At 39.2% G+C, this 14,056-nt stretch overlaps 1 protein-coding gene across 3 annotated transcripts in view; it reads left to right on the top strand.

Annotated features, from left to right (window-relative positions):
* Armc8 (armadillo repeat containing 8) overlaps positions 1-14,056 on the top strand; it is a 92,297-nt gene that overhangs the window by 14,640 nt on the left and 63,601 nt on the right. For all 3 annotated transcript variants that reach the window (XM_021206609.1, XM_021206610.2, XM_029543001.1), the window contains exon 2: positions 4,543-4,619. In XM_021206609.1, the coding sequence (XP_021062268.1) occupies positions 4,543-4,619 (77 nt within the window). The remainder of the gene's footprint in view (positions 1-4,542; positions 4,620-14,056) is intronic.

Below are 14,056 nucleotides of genomic sequence, written 5' to 3'. Positions count from 1 at the left end.
CTCTCTCTCTCTCTCTCTCTCTCTCTCTCTCTCTCTCTCTCTCTCTCTCTCGGGTCTCTTTATGTCTTTATGTAGCCCTGGCTGTCCTGGAACTCTCTATGTAGTAGACCAGGCTGGCCTTGGATGCACAGAGTTCCTCTTGCCACTGCCTTCTGAGTGCTAGTGTGCACCACTACACCTGGCGGAATTTTAGTTTTCTCTTTAAAGGCTATTTAAAATTTATAGCCATGCCTGATAATCATGTTGTCCTATCTTTAGTTCCTGCTTCCCTGATTGTTTCCCAGACCTTAATTTCCCCATCACTAAAATCCTTTCAGTAAGTATCTTTATTTCAGGTATCCTGACGCTGTCGTCTCTCAAATCATTCCCACTAATCCATCATCATTATAGTTACACCCTCAATTCAAGAGAACCCCTCTTGGAGCTTCACTATGTTTTCCTGGTAAAATTCTCACTGATGATGTCCATGTTCCTGAATCCAGCAGTCAGGTGTCAGTCATTATCTTACGAGACACATCGATAGGATTTGTCATGCTTGACTGCTCCCTCCTTGAAACATTCTGTGAGTTAGTTTCCTCTGTCCATACAACTGACTGTGGAGCACAGATTTCTGGCCTTGATCTATCCTTGATCACTGCCTTAGTGAATAAGATGATAGTTTTTCTGGTTTGTGTTTATAGTTCACAACTTTCCTCTAAATGCTAAACTAAACATATACATCCTCACTTGGGCTGTTCAGTAGGGAGTCTCAGTCCTAGCATACCTAAATCTGTACTTCTTAAATCTAATTCATCTTACTAACAGGCAAGTCAGTCTTCTAGGTGGTTAGGAAAAACTTTCAGTGTTACCTTCGGCTTTTCTTTTCTCCCACATCCTACATCCTGTTTGATAGCATTTCATGTTTCTCCATTTATCAGGAGTCTGGGTGACTACTACCTCCACAGTGTACACTCTGGTCCTGGCTACTGTCATGAAGTAACTGAATTCCTGGTGATTGAGATAGCCTTCTATCTGACCTCCCTTTATCTGTCTTGTAGTCCTTCCCTTTTCTCTATTCATTTGTAAAATTTACAGCAGAACAAAACTTTAAAAACATGTCAATCAGGTATCTGTTTTATGATTTCCCAACTCATACCATAAATATTAAAACCCTAACAGTAACTAACAACACTCTACCAGTGCTGTGTATAGAACAATAATGAATTCTGTAACTAAATGTTTTCTAGCAGCCACATTATTACATGTAAATAGTAAATATAATTTAAATGTTAAGACTCAAATATCAAAATATTATTTCAGCTCACCTGTGTAAGTAGTTAAGAGATTATTTACTTTTATGATATTAAGTCTTAGAAGTAGTATGCACTTCATATAGTTCAGAAAAAAATATTAGAAATCTTGGTTTTTATCTCAGCTTCACAAAATTTGCAGCTGAAAAGGTAGACTCACATATCCACTGGGAACTCCAAATGTTTTTGAAAGTTTCTTAATAATTGGATGCACTGTTGACTTTTAAACTTTTAATTAGTTTGAAACGTGGACTAAATTCAATTTTTATTTATATTTCAAATAGTAAAAGAGAGCCATGTGAGGCTAGTGACCACCATGCCAACAGAGCAACTCCCAACATCCCTGTGGTGGGTCTCTTCTTCCACTCCTTTCTCCTTTGCTCATTGTGCTCCAACAGTAATGGCCTGTTCTTGTGTTGTGACAGACACATTGTATTTCAGAGCCTTGTGTTTGTTGCTCTCTTGAAGACCTTTCCTTCTTTAGGCCTTTGCTCAAATATCACCTTCTTATCCTTACTTAGTACCTGGACTAGCTTTTCCTTAGCTTTTCATTACCAAACTGCTCCTTAAAGAAACAAGAACTGTGGGGGAGAGGAGACCTAGTTACAGAGAAAAGGAGTGAAATCCGAGCATTGCTCCATGCAGACACAGGCATGGTGATGTTAGGAGAAGGCTTGTGTCCTCTGCACCTCCTTCTGTCACAGTGGATGACTTATTACAGATTGGAAGGCTATTGCTAATTGAGGAGGACATTTTGAATAGCCCAACAATCTTGAAAAAAGTTGGTGGGGGAAAGGGGCACACTCATAACTTTATCTCTTAAAAACATACTAGAAAGCTATGGTAGTCAACATTGTTACTGGGTCTAAGACTATGTATGTTAGTGATAACAAAGAATAGAAAGAAATCAACTGTGGGCTTCCCTCGGCCCCTGTAAATTGGGTTTTTTGATAAGGGCACCAAGACACTCATTGGAGTCCCTTTCCACAAATGGTACTTAGACAACCAGACATTCACATTTTAAAAAAAAAGTGAGTGAATTCACAGCCCTCTTTTTTCTGTCTGTTTAAAACATTGAAAGGCAACAGAAGACACACAGTTGGGGAGAAAGGAGGGGTGATCTGTAAAACCATGTCAGCCCCGAGTTAGAAGAGACACTCAGAGTTTGAGAAGTCCAGAAGAGCTCACTGTTAGAAAGCCAGGGAACGGGTAGGGAATGGGAGGTGACTCAGTTGGTAAAGTATTCACTTCAAGGATGAGTTTAGGTCCCTTTCAAGTAGAAAGTTGGGCATGGTGACATACACTGTAATTTTAGCACTGGGGACCTGGAGTCTGGAAGATCCCTTGAGTGTTAAGTCTTGTTAAGTTGGTGTCCCGACTTCAGTTAGAGACTCTTATCTAACTTAAGTGCTGTGGCATAATTTTTCTGCTTGTTTACAGATTTACTCAGTTTACCCCGGCTTAGAATTTTTTAACTTTTATTTATTTATTTATGTTTTACATATATGGGTGTTTTGTCTGCATGTGTTTGCATGCACCATGTACATGCCTGGTACCCACAAAGGTCCAAAATAGTGTCAGATATCTTGGAACTGGAGTTACAACTGGCTATGAGCCACCATGTGGGTTCTGGTTACTGAACTCCAGCAAGAGTTTTGAGTGCTTCTAACCACTGAACCATCTTTCTAGCCCTGTGTTTATCTAGCTTTTGCTCCTAATGTAGTATTTCATGATTTATTCTTGTGTTCGCCTGTGGCCTTGCTTGTCTAATATTTCATGATCTGACATCTCGTTGCTGACCTTACAGAAACTTGGCGAGCCAGGGAGTGGGGGCAGGTGTCTTTAGAATCCCAACCCCTGCCTGCTCTTGTTATTTTGAGGAAAATAGACTCTAGCAGGTGCTCTAATGCTCGTGGAGGGCATAATTTCATTTCTGCTGTTTGGTCTTTTATAAATGGAGTACAAAAATGCACATTGATTTTGATTACTTTATCTGCAAGGTTAAGAGTCTGTGTACTTCTCCAGAACTAACAGGTGCTGTAAAAGTGTAAGCTGGACCTGTGTTGTGGCAGTTAACCTTCCCACTAATTCGGGATTTTGAGGAAACTGGAAAGATTTCTTTGTCCCAGTAACACTTTATTTATTGCTAATGGATGGCAGTACGCAAGCACATTCCAGCAGACAAGAGGAAACAAGCAGGGGACAAAAGGACTTTTTCCTAGTTTTTAATATGTTGTTTCAAATAACCTTACATACTGAAAATTAAATAGAAAAGAGCACCCAACAAAATAAATATTACAAGAAATTGCATAATAAAGAGCATATCCCACAATACAAATAAGAGGTAAGTGTCTCTTTACTCTTTTTTGAGAAAGGGGCTTACTGTGTAGCCCAGGTTGGCCTCTTCTGCTTTGACATCTTTACAGCTAGCTGGGTTTATAGGTGCATGCTGCCTGGCTCCCCGTTTTCTGTGTGTTCCAAGAGCCATTCAGCTCTAGTGTGGTTAGTAGTTACTGTGACTTTGAACTGCTTTTTTTTTTTGGTCTGAGGAATGCTATTACCCAACCATTTACACTTTTATCTTTGTCAACTTGTTAACTGTGACACTCCCTGCGTTTGAGGGACTTCCTTGTACTGCCCTTTCTCTGTCCAGGAGCTGTTCTGTCCTGTAGTGTGTACTAGGCAGCTTAGGCCCTGGGTGTTACACGTGCGCACGCACACAGCATCTGACTGCCAGTGGAGAGCATGTGTGCCCACCTCTCCTGCTGACAGAGCTTGTGGGACTCAGTATAAAGGGCTCAGTGCTGATTATGTTTCTAATGAGAGCTGGGTACCCTCTTTCTCTGGAACCTATTGTTTATCTTGCATTTTCCTCAGAGCTATTTAAAAGACTAGCAAAAGGTAGTATCTCCTTTAGTTCTGGCTTTTATAATGAACCAAGTTATGTGTCTTGTTGATTTCCCAAAATGACCTTTTTTTAAATTGGGTGCTCTTTTTTTTTTTTTTTTTTTTTCCGTTTTTAAATTGCTCATTGACATCTTGAGTTGAACACTGTAGTTTCTAGTTCTTTTGATAACAGAGAGAAAGTCCCTACTTACATTGGCATGTCAGTAAGGAAGCGACTAAAGCATGACCTGGAAGGAGGCCGTCTCTCCCTTCAGGTCAACTGCTTAGTGGTTTGGTATTGTGGGTGATTCTATGAGTCTGTGATTTGCATGGCTTCAGATGTCATCATTTTTCCCCTACTTTCTAGGAGGTAACAGCTAGCAGTCGCCACTATGTTGACAGGCTATTTGACCCTGATCCCCAGAAAGTTCTCCAAGGTGTCATGTAAGTAGTATGCATTTAATTAAGACTCTATCAAAAAGTCTTGTTTGTCTTCATGTTTTAATCTGCCAAATATTATAACTATGAAAATGTAGGTATAACTTCTTTCCTTACATTTGACTTCATTTATGAGATGATTTCTTTGCATTCATGACTTAATATTTTGTTATAAAGGTTCATTGATAGTTTTTAACTAACAACAATTGGCTCATGTTTTATAGAACCCTCGTTTTCTATTTTAAGATGTTTCCTTTGGAGAATGCTTTTGCTTTTAATATCTATAAAAATAAAATTAAAAACAGGGTTTTGTTGTTGTTTTGCTTTTTTTTTTGACTAACTCATCAGCTGTCATCAAAATTTCCAAGTGCTGAAACCTGAAATATCAATATTTAGAAAGCAGTCATTTAAAATTTAAGTTATTGATAACAGAGAACATGTATATCCTTCTTTTCCCAAAGTTCCTTGGTCTTTAATGAGGGAAAACATTTTAATCAATTGTAGGTGATTGTGAAATTGAAGTTGGACAAGTGGGGTAGGATCTCAAGGGACTGCAGGCACATTTCCCTTCCTTTAACATGTTAGTTCTGAGGAGGAAGACACTGAAGGTTGCTTGTGGAACTTGGAAGCACGGGGCCTATAGGCCTCAGTTTTGTGCAAGAAGCAAGTTTCAAAGGAGGGTGAAGATGAAATGTGTTTGGGATAGCCATCAGGCCACAAGGATGGGTCTCTTCCTTTTCCTCTTCCCTTGCTAATGTTTCCAGTCAAATCGTACTTTAAACTTTCTTGCTCAGCCACGGTAAGCTAGATGCTTTGTTTATGACCTTTTTTTTTTTTTTTTTTTTTTAAGATTTATTTATTTATTATATGTAAGTACACTGTAGCTGTCTTCAGACACTCCAGAAGAGGGCATCAGATCTTGTTACAGATTGTTGTGAGCCACCATGTGGTTGCTGGGATTTGAACTCTGGACCTTCGGAAGAGCAGTCGGGTGCTCTTACCCACTGAGCCATCTCACCAGTCCGTTTATGACCTTTCTTTTGACTATAATTCTTTTCAAAAAATAATTACAAGTGGTTAGGCATGGTGGCACACACCTTTAATTCCAATACTCAAGAGGTACAGGCAGGTGAATTTCCATGAGTTTGAGGCCAACCTCCTCTACAAAGGGAGTTCTAGAACAGCCAGGGCTACCCAGAGAAATCTTGTCTTGGGGCTTAGGGGAGGAAAAAAACCAAAACCAAATAAAAACTACGTGTGTGTGTGTGTGTGTGTGTGTGCACTCAAGTATATATCTGTGCACAATCTGTATGCAAGTGTCTGCAGACACCAGAAGAGAATGTTGGATTCCCCAAAATCAGAGTTACAGGAAGTTGTGAGCTACCCAGTGAGGGTACTGGGAACAGAGCCCCAGGCCTTTCGAGAGCAGCAAGTGCTTTTAACTGCTACACCAGCACTCCAGGCCCTGGCTTCAGAGTCAGGAAAGCTGGCTGGGACTCACTTACAATATTTGACACTATTTTTCCCTTTGTTTTAGAGGAACAAAAAGAGGTGATGCCTTCTCCTCATGATAACTTTGCTTTTTGTCCTCTTAACTGAGAGAATTTGTGATGATTTAATCAGGTCTTTTAAAGACTAGTTTGAATGTTATCAGAAAAAGTGGTTGAAAGCCTCCACTGAGTAAATTAGTTTTGGTTATGACTACCCAATTAGTGGAGAGGGTAGGTTTACATGACATTGCTCTGTAGGCAGCAGCACTCCCTCCCCAGCCTTGGCAGCTCTCTAGATAGACAATACTGAGTATTACTAGGATTCTACAGTGTATTTTAGAAGATGATACTTCCTTTATCATTACTGTGTGGTAGGATTTACTAGTCAGATGTCTTAACCTGGCTCCTTGGGTTATGTCTGATAGAGTAACTAATGCTGATGCTACTTGTCACTTTCAGGAACATCTTAATTTTCTAGAGATCGCTATAGCTTTCTAAAAGCTGATAAGTAAGAGAGTTCCAGAGTAGGAGATGGAAGAACAGGAGGGGACACTGAAGTGTAACACAGCAGCTTAGGTGTGATGCGTTAGTGATAGCCTTAGTGCTTCCGGAAAAACGGTCAGGTCTCAGACATGATTAGCTGTCAGGATGGGCCTGGATTGAGCATGGGTGTTGGATTTGGCCAACAGTATGTTAAATCCCTGGTTGTGACATTTCCTGGTGGGGTACTTTCTAGCCGTGTGTTTGGGCCAATTACTCCATTTCCTTGAACCTTTATTTCATCATCTTAAAGAGAAAATAACCACCTATCATGCCAGATTGTTGTAAGAATGATAAAGTTCAGTGCCTGTTATGGGTACCACCACTTACGTAGTGGCCAGTTGTTATTGGCCCAGTTTTAAATAACTTTAAAAGGATATGGAAAGGCGTTGACTTCTCTAGTCCCTCTGCTTTGTGGAGGTTCTTCAATACAATATTGATAGAGCAGAAAGGGAACCACAGTGATACTTAGGAAAAGGTGTACCTAATTCTTTTTTAAAAATATGTATTTATTTATATTATGTATATGAGTACACTGTAGCTGACATCAGACACTAGAATTGGGCATCAGATCCCATTATAGATGGTTGTGAGCTACCATGTGTTTGCTGGGAATTGAACTCAGGACCTCTGGAAGAGCAGTCAGAGCGCTTAACTGCTAAGCCATCTCTCCAGCCCCAATTCTTTTTTTTATACACATTTTCATAAAATCACATGGAAGCTATATTGGATGCAGTAGATATCTAGAGAAAAATATGTAGACTAGAGCCAAACAAAGGTAGCCTGCTTGTTTTAGAGGAGGACTAGACAAACTGAAATTGCAAATCTAAAATGTGCAAATGGAGGAATAGAAAAGACTTGATAAGAACTATAGCTTAGTCTACAAGCCAACCAGAGTTTTATGTTTTTGCATTAAAATTTATTTTTCTCATAAAAGATTATGAACATGGTAAAATATCAGGAAAAACAAAATTTAAGAAATTAAAAGTAAGCAATGAGTTTTCATTGTAGCCTATACTAGTGACATAACTAACTATAGAAAGCTGCTTTGTGAAAGCTGAACTATGTGGCAGTTGTTAGAGGACGAGCAGTCTTCTAATGTAACTTTGTTGGTAGTGTAACATTCAGCATGAGCTTGGATAGTCCCACTATATCAAAATACAAAATTCAATTTATCTTTTTCTAAAAGGGTTTCTAAAAAAAGTTCATATACATGACTGAATAGAAGAGAGGTGTGGCATGAGATATGTCCAGGTAGGAGTGGCACTCATGTAGGTCATGAACTGTAGTAGAGTTTGTGTTACAAAAGGGAGTAGCCATAACAGTCTAGATAGACTTGTTGCCAGGTCTCAGCCTTCTCTCGTATGGAGACTTTTCGTGACTTTAAATAACAGTTGTAGAAATGGAACACGGTAGTAGCCCTAATTCTAGCACACAGGAGGCGGCAGGGGCAGGAGGAACTTGAGTTGGAGGTTAGCTTTGGCTACATAGCAAGTTCAAGGCCAACCTGGGTTATATGATACCCTGCCTCAAAACAACTGCAGAAAATAACAAAGGACAATTACAGTACTTTTTTTTTTTTAAGCAAGGTTAGTGTGGTATTGACTCAACTATCTTAAGTTGGATAGTTGAAGTGTTCAAAGATTTTGCAGATCATGAATCAAATCTACTTAACCCCTCACACCCACATACACATGTGCCATGTGTTCAAAAACATCTAAACAAGGCTTCTGGTCTGGTTTTTATTTTAGTGATTCTTCAAAAGAAGATCAGTTGATACTTCCTTGTAACCATGCATTTATATCCTTGTGTTGAAAGGAAAAGGTGACCTGAACAGACATGGCTGACTCTACCGTTTCAAAGTTGAGTATAATAAGAGCTAGCTTAGATTCCTCCAGTAATTCACAGGCAGTTGTCAGTCCCACAGTAGTGTAAATTGTGAGAGGAATCAAGTGCTTCCAAAGGATTTTATTGTACTAATGAGATGAGATTGTTTTGGTTATGATTATTGTTGTCTGGTTCCAGAAAATATAGACAAGTTCTTCCTTTTCTTTGCTTTTCCTTTTCTTTTTAAACAAACCAGAATTAGTAGTAGTTCATATAAAAATGAAATATTTATTTCTTGAGAAGTTTTAAGTTACAAGGTTAACTTTTTGGAAATTTTAAATCTATCTAAAGTGATTTTAAATTAATTTAATATATTTGTCAGTAAATATGTATAAAACAACAGTATTTTAGAGCAGCAGTGTAATAGAGTAATCCTGAGTTTTAAAAGTAGTGCCCTTCAATGGGACATAGCCTGGGAGTTATGGCCAAGAATGGCAGATGGCTGTAGTTATTAGCTCAACCTGGCATAGTCGTTACTGCTATAGAAACACCTTTCTTTCTGTGTATATGTGAGATGCTGTCTTTGAAGGTCAGCTATGTATTTCCTTATATGTAAAACATCTTTTCATATGTACCTATTTGCTGCTACATTATTCTGTAATGTTCTAACACACTCTAATATTCTTTGGAATGATTAGGTTTAAAATATCAACATGCTTCAAAATGTTTTAAATTTGTTACATAATTTATTAAGTTGCACACTTTATTTATTTATTTATTTATTTATTGGAGAAAATAAGGTGATTTGCAGTCATGTTAAAAGAACAGAGTTAAATCCAGCAAATAGTCTAATTTCTGAGACAGTATTTAATTTGCAAAATTGTCCATTCATTAGGGGTAGATATAATCAAGATATATTGTATACATATATGAAATTATCAGTAAATAAAAGATATTCTAAAGATAATACTCATTTGTTATTAAGGAACCATAAGATGTTATAGAAAAATGAAATATTTACTGTAAAATATTTTAATTTTATATAAGTATCTGAAATTACATTTTAAGCATCTATATCACAGAGTGATAAGAGTGAGTTAATTTACCGCCATTTCTCAAGCCTGTTCTGTTTGCAGATATGGTAGGAATACAGTAAGTGTTTTAAGTTGACTTGAGCCAAGTTTGCTATATAGTTTGTTTCTTTAGCCCAAGGATGCAGCTGGTACTAGGCGGGACTTGCTTAGCATAGATAGGCCTGGGTTTGATCCCAGAACTTGGGGACAAATGATTCCTAATTCAAGATTATGAATGATACATCATCATTGAAATCATTTTTAAATTTCTTTTATGGTGGGGGGGCAGGAGAGATAGCTGAGCAGCTAAGAGAACTAGCTGCTCTTCTACAAGTCCAAATGGTGGCTCACAACCATCTGTAATGAGATCTGATGCCCTCTTGTGGCACGCAGGTGTACATGCAAATAGAGCACTCATACATAAAATAAATAAATACATCTTTTAAAAATTTTCATTTATGGTGCTGAAGACTGATTCTGGTTAAGTGCTCTCTCTCTAGCCCCTGAATTCTAGTTAATATAGCAGCTTACAGATGATTAATTGTTAATTTGAAATATAAGTATTGTTTAATGGGGATGTGAATAAATGTACCTCATTCTCTAACTGTGTTTAGAAATAGAAAGCTCATCATATTTGGATGATTTAATAAGATATTATATTGCATTCTTTTTTTAAAATGTTGCTTTATTGTTAGCTAACTCACAAACATATGGGGTTGTTTTTCCTCCTTAGTTTACAGCGTATTGTCTTTGCTAGTGAAAGTTTGTAAGTGGGCCAAGCCCTTCACTCAGATGATAGTTTTTACTACCTACATATTATTCAGCTATTTCTTATCATTTAGAACAAAAATGACTATAAAATAGTATTTCCTTCTAAATGAGAGCTGCCTCAGGTAATTGAGGATTAACACTGGTTCAGAATGAACTGGTGTAGCTGAACTTTAGTTTGGAAAGCCAGCATTAATGGTATTTAATTTTAATAAGTTTTAAGCCCATTATTCTTTGACTATTTAGGAATAAATGTAGGCTTATCCTTGATTGAAATTTTGTTTCTTCAACAGCTCTAGATTTCCAACTTTTTTCTTGTCACTATTTTAACACCAACTGTACTGTTTGCTTTCTCTCTATGCTCTGAAGTTTATGTGTGTGTGGTAGGCACTCTACATTGCATTTAGTATTTGAGTCCTTTGTCTCAACTATTTTTCAGAGCCAAGTAAACGGAAGTAAAGTATTTAATCTCCATGTAAAACTGTGTGTCTCCCAAATCCATTTATTGGTGTGCACAATTGTGACTCTACCTTCATTCACTACCTGGCAAGTGCACTGAGGTGCATTTGTAGTGTTTAATGCCAGCTCCTCCCATCTCCCCAAAGGGAGATCTCTACAACATGTTTTAAGCCTTTCTACCTGAGTGTTCTTCTGTTTCTGATGTGTTTTTAATATTTACTTTTTGGCAATTTTATGCATATAAAGACATATCTTGATGATGCTCCTCTCCCCATACATAGATGTTGTTATTTCAGCTTTAATTTAATATGTCTGAAGTCAGAGTAGATCTTTGTTTTGCTGAGTGATTTCTTCCTTAGTCTTCCTATGCTTTATTGGCTGGCCCCAAACTTTATAAAAGAGTTTGAGTACCTGCCAAGTGCCAAGCACTGTGCTTCTGTGTAGAGGCCTAATGGAGTCAGGTAATTACAGACACAATCACTTCATCTGATCACAGTACCACGATGATGACTGGTGTCATCCACTTAGCTGCCCCTCTTGACTTGAGTCTTGTCAGTGTACCAGTGTTTTGGGGAGCTTATTTCGGGATACAAAAGGGATGGGTGAGCTGAAAACCTGAGTGCCACCTAACAGTGGTGGTAACAACTTCTATCCAATTTCCCCTTATCTTTCGGTAACACTGTTCTACTATCCTGCAATGTTTTAAACTCATAGTAACAACCTACTTAATACACTTAATCCCCAGAAGCAAGTAATGTCTTCCCTGCTTATAGAGATAAGATGATGTATAGTACAGAGAAACCCTGTCTCGAAAAACAAAAAACAAAACAAACAAACAAAAAAAAGATGATGTATAGTGTTCTTATACGTAATGCTTAGGTCTAACTAGAGTAGAGGCCTTCTGAGGTAGTTGATTGTGAGAACTGCCAGGGTGTTCTGAGGCAGCTGTATGCTGTTGATGACCCAGACACAGTGAATGCTGCTGAACTAGTTCTGATTTTTCAAATGCTTATCTTTTGATTAAAGCAAAAACTTTATTTATGTGACATATATGCTACAAGAAAAAGTGCTATTTTCTTTTTATTTGTTACTTACTTACTTTACATCTCTACCACACTTTCCGCTCCCTCCTCTCCTATTCCTTCCCTTCCTCCAAGCCCCTCCTCTCCCTCATCCACTCCTCACTTTCTCTTCAGAAAAGGGAGGTCACTCATGGATCTCTATCAGCCTTGGCATATCAGGTTGCAGTAAGACCCTACACACCTTCTTCCTGTCGAGGCTAGGCAAGGTAGCCTAGTAAGAGGAAAGGATCTCAAAGGCAGGAACAGAATCGGAGATGGTTCCTGTTCCTGTTATGAGGAGTCCCGCATGAAGACCCACCTACACAACGGTTATATATATGCAGAGGGCCTAGGTCAGACCCCTGCAGGCTCCCTGGTTGGAGGTTCGGTCTCTGTGAGCCCCTATGGGCCCAGGTTAGTTGATTCTGTAGGTTTTGTTGTGGTGCCCTTGGTCTCTGGCTTCTTCAATCCGTTTTCTCCCTCTTCATCAGGATTCCCCAAGCTCCACCTAATGTTTGGCAGTGGGTCTCTGCATCTGTTTCTATCATTTCTGGGTGAAGCCTCTCTGATGACTGTAGTAAATAATTATATTACATTGAGTGGAGAGCCGGAGAGCTGGCTCAGGGGGTTAAGAGCATTGACTGCTCTTCCAGAGAACCTGAGTTCAATTCCCAGCAACCACCTGGTGGCTCACAACCAATTGTAATGGCATCTGATGTTGATCTGATATGGCTGAAGAGAGTGACAGTGTACTTATACATAAAGTAAATAAATAAATCTAAAAAAAAAAAAAATCTTGATGCAGGGTTTCTTCCTGCCTTTGACCATTTATGACCCCAGATGAAAAAATACACACAGCCTTTGTATTTTAATATGCCTTAGGCAGTACAGGAGCTGGGCAACTGCCTGCCCTCCAGGCTGTTAGAATCCCCTTTCCTACCAATAACTCCGAGTTAACTACTTACTAATTCCCTGTTCATCTGGGCTGTTCTTAACTCCAATTGGCCAGCACACATGGCCGTGTTTTTATGGCCCAGCTATCCCATTGCCACTCTCTTTCTCCTTCCTGCATGTTCTTCCTCTTTGGCTACTTTCTGCTTCTCTCCCCCTTGTGATCTCAAGCCCAGGAAACCTAAACTCCACTATGTCTCTTCTCCCCAGCTATTGGCTGCTGGCATCTTTATTTACCAACAGAAATAACTGGGGGCAGGGTCCCTCAGTGTCTTACATGTTATGTGTCTTACATGTGGACTATCTCTCTTGTCTTTGGGGCAAACAGTTTTGGGGGGACCCAAGCATTAGGTCAACCCACTACAGTTGATGGTTATAGTAGGCTCTTGTCTGCAGGTATAGCAGAATATTATTAGCAATAGCAGGAGTGGATGCCTCTCGTGGCATGGGTCTCAAGCTGGGCCAGTCACTGGTTGGCAACTCCCTCACTTTCTGCTCCATCTTTATCCTGGCACATCTTGTAGGCAGGACAAATTGTAGATGGATGGTTTTGCAGCTGGGTTGGTTTCTCAATCCAACCCCTCCACTGGAAATGTTGCCTAGTTGTAGGAGATAGCAGGTTCAGGCTCCATATCCCCCATTGCTGGGAGTCTTAGCTAGAGTCACTCTCATAGATTACTGAGAGTTTCCACTGTCCTTGGTTTCTAGCTCCTCCCAGAGATGCTCCTTCACCTCTGGTCCTAGTCGGCTCTCCCAGTACTCTCTCCTTCCATTTCCCCCTACTCCATCCCTCCTATTCCCAAGACATTTGCTTTAAATCTGTACAAAAAGGGTTTTTCACACATTTGTAAAACTAAGTCTCTCTGGCCATCCTTTTAAGTGTCCGAGGTGCCCCTCCCCACCTTTAGAACAATGCTGTGTAGAAACACATACCTCTCGTGTTCAGCATCAGAGAGTTCCTATCAGGTACTTTAACAATATTTCATTGGTAATTATGAGTTAGTTTTGCATTTATAGAGGTGCTCTTATTTTAGAAAATAGTTTTATTTTTGAAGTAAAGAACTCTGTGTGATTAGAATAAAAACTGGCAAATATAAAAATATACAAGAATTTTTATTGTTTTGGTTTTTTGAGACAGGGTTTCTTTGTATAGCCCTGGCTGTCCTGGAGCTCACTCTGTAGACCAGGCTGGCCTCGAACTCAGAAATCCACCTGTCGCCGGGCCTGGTGGCGCAGGCCTTTAATCTCAGCACTTGGGAGGCAGAGGCAGGCGG

The sequence above is a fragment of the Mus pahari genome, chromosome 10 (assembly GCF_900095145.1).
Source record: "Mus pahari chromosome 10, PAHARI_EIJ_v1.1, whole genome shotgun sequence".
In the NCBI taxonomy this organism is placed as follows: domain Eukaryota; kingdom Metazoa; phylum Chordata; class Mammalia; order Rodentia; family Muridae; genus Mus; species Mus pahari.
This window is presented reverse-complemented; position numbering and strand designations above follow the sequence as displayed.